Below are 10,608 nucleotides of genomic sequence, written 5' to 3'. Positions count from 1 at the left end.
TGTACATCTGGGCCTTCATTCCATTTATTGTAGAAACCAGATATATCCAAAATAACTATGAGAATTTTCTGGGGGCTTACGTTTCTACTAACTACCTCACAATCTAGGGTTTTTGGTGAAATCTCTCTCTCTGTCTGGTCTGTCCTCAGATTTCAGACCTCCTTCCACATCAGCACGTAGTGTGGACGTCACCCCATAGTTTCCTTTCCCACAGAACCACTGATACAAGATACACAGGCTTCTGTGTATGATACAAGGCTTCTGTGTATGGTTTGGGATGACCATAGGCATTTATAGAATAGCTTACAGTTTTAAACTTAATATGAGATAGAAATGGCTCACAAAATTAATTTCCAACATGCTTATATCTCTCCTTTAATTCATTCTATAGCTATAATGCTGAAACATATTTCATGTTCTTCATTTTTTTCCACCTGTAATTAGACAGGAGTTCCTGGTTGGCCTCAGCCTTTAACCAAAATAATGTTATTTTCATTTAGAACAATTCTTAGAACACAGCACTGAACACAAGCCATTATTCAGTAAATTAATATTTAGATTTTTCAAAAAGATTGTTTGGCTATAATCAAAACTCTGGAGACATCCCAGAATAGGAAAAAAACAAAACAAACAAACAAACATATTATATATATATACACACACACACACACACACATGCCTCAAAACATGGTGAATTCAATTACAGCTTTATTTTTTCGAACTTCATATTTGTAAATTATTTATTAGGGTTTTCCCTGGTGGCTCAGATGGTAAAGCGTCTGCCTGCAATTTGGGAGACCAGGGTTCGATCCCTGGGTCAGGAAGATCCTCTGGAGAAGGAAATGGCAACCCACTCCAGTACTGTTGCCTGGAAAATTCCATGGATGGAGGAGACTGGTAGGCTACAGTCCATGGGGTCACAAAGAGTCAGACACGACTGAGTGACTTCACTTTCACTTATTAGATGTACAATATTTTTAGAGTTATCTTTTAGCTTTTAATATTCAGTATATTTTAAAATGCTAATTATTATTCAGGAAATAATTCAGTAAAAAGCAATTATTTCCTGAATAATAATTCAGTAAAAAGCAATCATTCTCATAGCAAATTTAAGGACCAGGAAATGCTGGTTTATTAACAATATTATCCTTGACTCATCATGTCATTGTTTATCCCAGCATTTGTCAACTTATTCTATCTAAAATCCATCAACCTTTGTACTCATCAGACCTAAAGAAGAAACTGTACTCCTGTACTAAAGAACAGAAGGATCGTAGGGTGAGAGGACCCGAGATGTGAGCCTCTCAGAGGTCACTATCACCCTGTGACTGTGGCTGAGATAAATCCTTTGTTGCTGTTGATGACTATTTGAAGTGCTTCCTTCACTTTTTCCATTGTAGAATATTTAGGGAGTTCCAGAATATTATGACATGTCAGTGATTTTGGGAAATCGCTTTCACTGCAAGTCTCAGGACAGCAAAACCGGATTCCTGGTTTCTGTATGCCTTTTACATGTAGTCTATCATTTCCTGTAAGAAAAACTAAAAAGAAATAAGCTTCAGTTAAGGTAGTTCACAGAAAGAACAAAACTTAAAATGAAAAGGAAGAAATTAATCATTTCATTCAAAAATATTTATTGGGTCCCCCTTGTGCAAAGAGAACTACATGGGACCACGTTGGGTGAAGAAAAATCATGACATTTGGTCTTTGTCTTTGGAGAGTTCACGATCTAGTTGGGGGGAAATTACGCATGTGAAAAGATAACAGCAAGATACAAGGAGTTTAGTTGAGCTCAGCTAGGAAGTATGATGTGAAGAGATAATGAAGACACTGAGCCTCAAGGCAGGGAGAGAGGTGCCAGGTTAGGGTGACAGGGAAGCTTCAGGCAGAAAGAAAAAACCAGAGGAGAAGATGTATGTGAACTCACTGAATGTACAGCCAACAGAATCCCTGGACTGAAACAAAAGTTTCCCATTAAGAAAGAACATTGGGAAGGTAGTTTGGGCTTGTGGAGAAGTAGTTAAGTTTGTGGAAAAGTTGTCCTCAAACATCCTCAGTAGCAACAAAAATAGCAAGAAAGATGTGTACGCATCTCAAGAAGAACTAAGAAATGGGATGAAAGATAAGAGAATAAGGCATTAAATCTGCCCTATACTAAAGCTGAAACTCCAATACTTTGGCCACCTCATGCGAAGAGTTGACTCATTGGAAAAGACTCTGATGCTGGGAGGGATTGGGGGCAAGAGGAGAAGGGGACGACAGAGGATGAGATGGCTGGATGGCATCACTGATTCGATGGACATGAGTCTCAGTGAACTCCAGGAGTTGGTGATGGACAGGGAGGCCTGGCGTGCTGCGATTCATGGGGTCGCAAAGAGTTGGACACGACTGAGCGACTGATCTGATCTGATCTGATGGAAACCCAGGTTTCCCACTAAGAGAGGTTCTTATGTCTTAGTGGTCTTGAACACGGGCTTTGAATTAGCCTGCTGGGTTCAAATTCTCATTCTGACATTAACCAACTGTCAGAACATAGGCAAGCTACTAAATGCTGCAAGCCTCTTTTTCCTCATATCTGAAGTGGGGGAAAATAAAGGTACCTGCTTCATAGGCTGCTATTAGGATAAAGGGAAGTAAAAGTTATAAAGTGATCAGGACAGTGCCTGGTATAGAGTAAGCATACAATATAAATGTTATTATTATCATCATCAGCGGTCACTGGAACTATAATCATTAATAGTATTTGAGATAGTTTACATTGCCCTAATTCCATAGGACTTTAGATAAGTAAATAAAGGTAGGAATGTGAGATAAAAGGCTCAATTAGGAGCCAACTAAAGTGAAGAAAGAAGACACAAACTGGGTCAGTGTAGACAAGGTAGTAAAATAACAATATCTTTATTACTATCATTTTTTAAAATGGAAAACAGGCTTAAGTAAGAAAATGAACGCTGGTCTAGAAGCTAGGGGACCTGCATTCTAACCCTTGCTTTGCCATTAACATTTGTGATACACTATTAATGACTTTATCTCAAATAAGATATTTTAAAAGATATGTAATTATAGATTCATCTATTTCTGCAATACTTACAGAGGAATTTTCTCTTTTCATCCAAAGTTAAATTATGGAAAGCTTTCCAAAACATCAGTATAGTAGGATGTGACTCATGGTATCCTTGCTCATATATAGAATTCTTGAAAAAAAAAAAGGAGAAATTTGGTTTTTAGGGGTAATTTTTGTTTGGAAGACTTGGGGGCACTTTAGTTATTACCTACCTTTTCAAATTGTTCCCAGTCATAGTCAGTATTTCCAATTATTGCTCTCATTAGTTCTTCAGGCTTGAAATGTTTAAGTATCTCTTTGTCAAAAAGTTTATAAAATCCTCTCTGAAATTCCTCATAAACTGCCTTTACAGAGGTGTTGAAAACATAATCAACACACTTAGAAACATAGTCTTTCCTGAAGGAAGCAAAAAAAAAGGCCAATAATATACTTAACCAGTGACTAAACTATTCTCTACTTTGCCTTTTCATCATTTCTATTAAGAAAGAAAAGTAAGTTACATCTGCAGAGCACACAACGCTATATGACACAGGGCTACGAAAACATCCAGTCAGCTGGAAGAAGAGAGCATGGAGAATATGCAGAAGCATGAAGGCTTTGTTTTGCTCCCATTGCCCCAACCACATTCAGGATGATATTTTAAAAACACCAATCTGAATATGTCATTCTCCCGCTTAAAATCTTTAAAAGACTTCTCATTGCCTGGAAGGTAAATTTCAAACCACTTTAGCAGGATTAAAAAGGTCTCCATGGGGGAAGGGGGTAAAAAACCATGGGCTCCATGACGTGCCCCTTGCCTGACTCTGCAGTCTCTGCCCACTGCCATTTGAACCTCCGGCCATGCTGACCTTCAGTTCACTGGCCTCACTGTCTCCCTTACAGTTAGGCCACAGCAGGCAGAGCTTCCTTTTCACCTGGCAACTTCCGTCACTCATCAGAATTAAAAATGAACATGACTTTCTCAGGGTTGGTCCTCTGTTCTACTCTCTCTCCCCTCTCACAGCACATCACTGTGTGTAAATTATGTCTGCAGATTGTCTTCTCCAATTTGTGATGAATTTCCTGAGAGCAGGTGTGCTACTGGAGATATTTCCACCAGATATCACCCTAAAACATGCTAATCTCCTACCCTTTGAGCATCCTTCAAGGACCATCATTTCTGAATCAACCTCCTCTGTCCTCCCCTGTAACCAGTGGTGTGCTGGTAAATGTTCTACAACCAGCTTTCTTAAAAGGTGAGGGAACAAGATGGAACCCTCATTTGCAGCATTTGCCAATTTCTGTGGTTTACCTGTCACCTTCTAGTTTCTTAACTGGTTTTCATTTTCTTCGGAGTGTTCGTCCTTATCTGACTTTCTATTACATAATAATTTATTGACTTTCTGCTCCACTGTAATTTCTGCTCCAGATTTTGCATCTTTTTTTACTGCCGTATCTCTGACACCTAGAATAGGGTCTAGTATAGAGTAGGGGCTCAAAAAATAATTGTTAAATGAACAGTGTAAAGTGCTGCAAAGGAAATATTTAATCTTGACTCCTTTCGTCCCTTCTTTTCCTGTAACCTTTAATCCTTTGAAAAAGATCAGAAGCTAAAATGATCATCTGGAAAGACTGGGTAGCTCAGACGGTAAAGAATCTGTCTGAAATGCGGGAAACCTGGGTTCAGTCCCTGGGTTGGGGAGATCCCCTGGAGGAACGTATGGCAACCCATTCCAGTATTCTTGCCTGGAGAGTCCCACTGGACAGAGGAGCCTGGTGGGCTACAGTCCATGGGGTCACAAAGAGTTGGACACAGCTGAGCGACTGAGCACAGCAAAAGACAAAATATATTTATAAAGCATAGTGATATAAACATTTTATGTGTATTCAAAACAGATGTGTGATGTCTCAAACTTACTTGTTGCTTTGGTCTACAAATACAGAAATCCCATTTGGAATTAAATCAACATCATTTTGGTCCCAGTGTATCTGTAACCAAAATATATTCAGGTACCAAACATGAAAGAAAGTCTGAATAGTCAACCACAAGACCATTATTGCTAGTACATTCTTCCCTATAAAACTTTAAATAACTAGGCATTAAATAATTATTTATATAGTTCAATCATCTAACTATATATATAAATAAAAACATACCATAGTATATGCTATATATTGCTTTATGCATATATCATTCCATTTAATTTTTTACAGTGTTCACATTGATTGAATAATTGCTATCTTTTCACTTTGAGAGTGTATAGACATAAGGCATCAAATAAGGAGCAAGTGGGGGAAAAGTCTTACAGTACCGAAGTATAATACCCTTCAAAAAACATATCCAATATATAAGATATTATAATAAAAAACATTTTTAAAAACATTAATCTAAACTATAATCTGATTTTCATTAGTACTCACAGAAAAACGTAGGCCAAATTCTTCTTTAATGTCATTAGCATCATCATTTAGAACTTCTTGCAAACACCTAATGAAAATTTTGGTTTAAAATATACATATTATTCCTACACAACTTCAAAAGAAATAAATGGTCAATGGAAAAAATGGGAACAATATAAAAATTTATAAAGTGTATTAAAAGTCATGTAAATTTCTTCTCCACCTTCCCATTCCCTCTTCCTAGAGTTAACCTTTACAAGTTTGATTGGTCAGATTACTGCCTATCATGTGGACACTGCTGAATCTTGGTGGAAATTTTCAGAAAGGAGCCCCTTCCCCTAGACCAGCCCTTCCCCTAAACCAGGCCTTATTTTGTCTCCCAGGGGACATTTGGCAAAATCTGGAGACATCTTTGGTTGTCACAATTAAAGGGAGTGTTATGATTAAAGGGGGTCCCTTGGACTGCAAGATCAAACCAGTCAATCCTAAAGGAAATCAGTCCTGAATATTCATTGGAAGGACTGAAGCTGAAGCTGAAACTACAATACTTTGGCCATCTGATGCAAAGAACTGACTCGTTGGAAAAGATCCTGACGCTGGGAAAGATTGAAGGCAGTAAGAGAAGGGGATGACAGAGGATGAGCTGGTTGGATGGCATTACCAACTCGATGGACATGAGTTTGAGCAAGCTTCCCTGATAGTTCAGTTGGTAAAGAATCTGCCTGCAATGCAGGAGATTCCTGTGTCAGGAAGATCCGCTGGAGAAGGAATAGGCTACCCACTCCAGTATTCTTGGGTTTTCCTTGTGGCTCAGCTGGTGAAAAGAATCCACCTGCAATGCAGGAGAGCTGGGTTTGATCCCTGGGTTGGGAAGATCCCCTGGAGAAGGGAAAGGCTACCCACTCCAGTATTCTGGAGAATTCCATGGACTGTAAAGTCCTTGGGGTCGCAAAAAGTCTGACACGACTGAACGACTTGCACTTAGTACTGGCATCTAGTGGGTAGCAGCCCCATATGCTGCTAGGCATCTCTACAATGTCCAAGTCAGTCTTTCACAACAAAGAATTATGTAGCCCAAAATGTGTGTACTGCCAAGGTTGAAAAGCCCTGCTCTACACTGTCAGAGTATATGGTATAAATCTAGCCAGTGTTTTCTTTCACTAACAGTACACAGGAAGAGAATCTTTTTCTTCCATCTGTTGCCAACTCTATGCTATATGAAAAACTTTGTAACAGTCGTCAGTCTATAAGCAGAAAAATTATATCTCATTTTCATCTGCATTTTCTTGGTTACTAGTAAGGTTGAGCATATTTTTTGTTTATATATATACATATAGTCATATCTATATTATACAAAGATATTAATCCATTGTCTATCACGTGTTGCCAGTTTTTTCTTTACAGAATATAGTTGGCCTTTTAACCTAGAACAAGCATTTTTCAATCCTTAAAAAATAAAGTTCATGGGCTTCCCTCCTGGCTCAGTGGTAAAGAATCTGCCTACAAATGCAGGAGACACAGGTTCGATCTCTGATCCGGGAAGATCCCACATGCTGCAGAGCAACTATGCCCGTGCACCACAACTACTGAGCCTGTGCTCTAGAGCCTGGGGGCCGCAACTACTGACCCTCGTGCTGCAGCTACTGAAGCCTGCATGCCCTACAGCCCATGCTCTGCAACAAGAGAAGCCACCACAATGAGAAGCTCGAGTACTACAACTAGAGTGCCCCCCACTCCCTGCATCTACACAAAGCCTGCCCAGCATGAAGACCTAGCACAGCCAAAAAATAAATAAAAATGAAAAACCAAAGTTTGTGACATGCTGATTTAGTGAAATAAGTGAAATATGATTTAATAGGATTGATTTAAAATCAGTATAGCATGCATGATTCTCATTACGAATATCATGTTCTATCCAAAGCAACTATTTCCATCTGGATAAATTCAAGAGACTAGACCACAGCTCTGTTCATTGTGCCATTGCTAATTAGAGGAGCATTTGGCTTTTTTCCACTTCTGAAGGTTTACTTGATTATAAGTTATGCTAAAATTCAAACTCATCTAAAAAGCATGCACATTTATTGAACCTGAAGACCTTATCTGTGTGTGTGTATGTGTCTGTGTGTAACATTATTTGTGTCTAAACAACTGAGAAGGACTGAGACTGACTAGATACACAGTCCTAAAAAAAAATTATATTTACTCACTTTCCAAAAGAAGGACTGAGTTCTTTTAAATCTTCCAATGATGGCTCCTGGTCCAGAAGTTTCTTAAACAGAGCCAGTGGGAAAGGGAGGTAGACAACATTAAAATTATATAGGGAGAGTCCACACAGCATCCCAAAGAGGAAATACATCTTCTTCTCAAATTTAGGCTAGAGAAGAAAAAAAAATCCTTTATGTATTAAATATAATCAATAATCCAAACATAATTAGATTAGTAAAAAAAAGTTTGGTTCCTTTTTCTCAGAGTCAGAAATTAGAAACAAAATGAGCTTTAGGAAAATAAAAATTTGAGGTTCTTATATAGGTTATAATACAATATAAAATTCTTCTGTAAGTTAAAATACAAATTTTAACAGTTCAGAATATTAAACAAATGAATTTGCTTTTTGTGACTGACAGCATATCTGGAATATGAAAAAAATGCTCAGTGAACCTTAAAAATGAAGGTTTTCACTATTGAATTTTACAGTGTTTGTCTTCAAATTCATGTAGAAAATGACCCCAGGAAGGAAGGGTATACTTTATGCCTGCAGCGGGCATCAGTCATGCCAGGGGTGTGTCAGAGGAGTGCTGGCCCCTTCAGCAACGCAGCCCCCAACCCAGGCGTGGTTACAGGGACAAGCATATGGGTCAGGGAAGGTGACTGATGCTGTTGAGTATGAAGGTCTGTGGAAGGAAGAAGGAAAGAGTCCTGATAAAATTGGCTTCACTCTTCTCTGCACTGTGTGGTCCTGGATGAAGTAAACCCTGGCTACATCTGGCCAGGCCGTCACTGCAGCCCAACCGACAGGTCACGATTCCAAGACTTCAATTCCAGTGCCGGCTTTGCTGTTAGCTGATCACTGACTTTAGGCCACCCATATAGTAATCTGTGCTTCAATCTACTTGCTCTATTTACTTCCTAGTGTAATTGCCTAGGAGAAACGTTAAAAATGCACTTAAATTTTCAAAAGGAGTTAAAAGTTCAATACAAGTACTCTCCAAAGGAGACCTCTTCTAATCTAATCAGTCTTACTTCCTGTATTTGTAAGGTGTCCCTGATTCTAGTGGATTTTGTCTCTTTGTTTTCTATCCAGCAGTATAGTATTCAGTAACACTTAAGGGGGCTTTGGGATCACTCTTAAATTTATATCCTCACTTGGTCACTTGCAAGTTGAATATCCACTCAGTTCAGTTCAGTCTCTCAGTCGTGTCTGACTCTTTGAGATCCCATGGACTGCAGCCATGTCAAGACACCCTGTCCATCACTAACTCCCAGAGTTCACTAGAGTTCATTCAAACTCATGTCCATTGAGTTAGTGATGCCATCCAACCATCTCATCCTCTATTGTCCCCTTCCCCTCCTGCCTTCAATCTTTCTCAGCATCAGGGTCTTTTCAAATGAAACAGTTCTTCACATCAGGTAGCCAAATTATTAGAGTTTCAGTTTCAATATCAGTCCTTGCAATGAATATTCAGGACTGATTTCATTTAGGATGGACTGGTTGGATCTCCTTGCAGTCCAAGGGACTGTCAAGAGTCTTCTCCAGCACCCCAGTCCAAAAGCATCAACTCTTTAGCACTCAGCCTTCTTTATAGTCCAACTCTCACATCCATACATGACCACTGGAAAAACCACAGCTTTGACTAGATGGACCTTTGTTGGCAAAGTAATGTGTCTGCTTTTTAATATGCTGTCTAGGTTGGTCATAACTTTCCTTTCAAGGAACAAGTGTCTTTTTAATTTCATGGCTGCAGTCACCATCTGCAGTGAATTTTGAGCGCCCCAAAATAAAGTCTCTCACTGTTTCCACTGTTTTCCCATCTATTTGCCATGAAGTTATAGGACTGGATGTCATGATCTTAGTTTTCTGAATGTTGAACTTTAAGCCACCTTTTACACTCTCCTCTTTCACTTTCATCAAGAGGCTCTTTAGTTCTTCTTCACTTTCTGCCATAAGGGTGGTATCATCTGCATATCTGACGTTATTGATATTTCTCCTGGCAATCTTGATTCTAGCTTGTGCTTCACCCAGCCCAGCATTTCTCATGACGTACTCTGCATATAAGTAAAATAAGCAGAGTGACAGTATACAGCCTTTACGTACTCCTTTCCTTATTTGGAACCAGTCTGTTATTCCATAGAGACTTCCCTGGTGGCTCAGATGGTAAGGCGTCTGCCTACAATGTGGGAGACCTGGGTTCAATCCCTGGGTCGGGAAGATCTCATGGAGAAGGGAATGGCAACCCACTCCAGTATTCTTGTCCTCCCCCACGAAAAAAGGGGCTCAAAGAAATATTTGACTTCCCTGGTGGCTCACACGATAAAGTGTCTGTCTACAATGCGGGAGACCTGGGTTTGATCCCTGGGTTGAGAAGTTCCCTGGAGAAGGAAATGGCAACCCACTCCAGGGTCTTGCCTAGAAAATCCCATGGACAGAGGAGCCTGGCGTCCATGGGGTCATAAAGATTTGGACACGACTGAGCGACTTCACTTTCACTTTCTTTCTTTCTTGTTGTTCCATATCCAGTTCTAACTGTTGCTTTCTGACCTGCATACAGGTTTCTCAAGAGGCAGGTCAGGTAGTCTGGTATTCCCATCTCTTTAAGAATTTTCCAAAGTTTGTTGTGATCCACACAGTCAAAGGCTTTGGCATAGTCAATAAAACAGAAATAGATGTTTTTCTGGAACTCTCTTGCTTTTTCGATGATCCAGTAGATGTTGGCAATTTGATCTCTGGTTCTTCTGCCTTTTCTAAATCCAGCTTCAACATCTGGAAGTTTGTGGTTCAAATACTGTTGAAGCCTGGCTTGGAGAATTTTGAGCATTACTTTATTAGCATGTGCGATAAGTGCAATTGTGCGGTAGTTTGAGCATTCTTTGGCATTGCCTTTCTTTGGGATTGGAATGAATACTGACCTTTTCCAGTCCTGTGGCCACTGCTGAGTTTTTCAAATTTG

General features: G+C 39.4%; 1 protein-coding gene across 2 annotated transcripts in view; it reads right to left on the bottom strand.

The window, feature by feature from the left end:
* Positions 1-402: 402 nt before the first annotated feature.
* The window catches only part of HERC6 (HECT and RLD domain containing E3 ubiquitin protein ligase family member 6), a 55,396-nt gene continuing 45,190 nt past the window's right edge, over positions 403-10,608 (bottom strand). Inside the window, exons 18-23 of one of the 2 annotated variants that reach the window (XM_055587604.1) lie at positions 7,651-7,817; positions 5,465-5,531; positions 4,962-5,032; positions 3,277-3,460; positions 3,092-3,194; positions 403-1,541 (exon numbers count right to left, since the gene is read on the bottom strand). In XM_055587604.1, coding sequence (XP_055443579.1) covers positions 1,318-1,541; positions 3,092-3,194; positions 3,277-3,460; positions 4,962-5,032; positions 5,465-5,531; positions 7,651-7,817 — 816 coding nt within the window. In that variant the 3' untranslated portion in view covers positions 403-1,317. The remainder of the gene's footprint in view (positions 1,542-3,091; positions 3,195-3,276; positions 3,461-4,961; positions 5,033-5,464; positions 5,532-7,650; positions 7,818-10,608) is intronic. The other variant, XM_055587603.1, reaches the window with a different exon arrangement.

Source organism: Bubalus kerabau, chromosome 7 (genome assembly GCF_029407905.1).
Source record: "Bubalus kerabau isolate K-KA32 ecotype Philippines breed swamp buffalo chromosome 7, PCC_UOA_SB_1v2, whole genome shotgun sequence".
In the NCBI taxonomy this organism is placed as follows: domain Eukaryota; kingdom Metazoa; phylum Chordata; class Mammalia; order Artiodactyla; family Bovidae; genus Bubalus; species Bubalus kerabau.
This window is presented reverse-complemented; position numbering and strand designations above follow the sequence as displayed.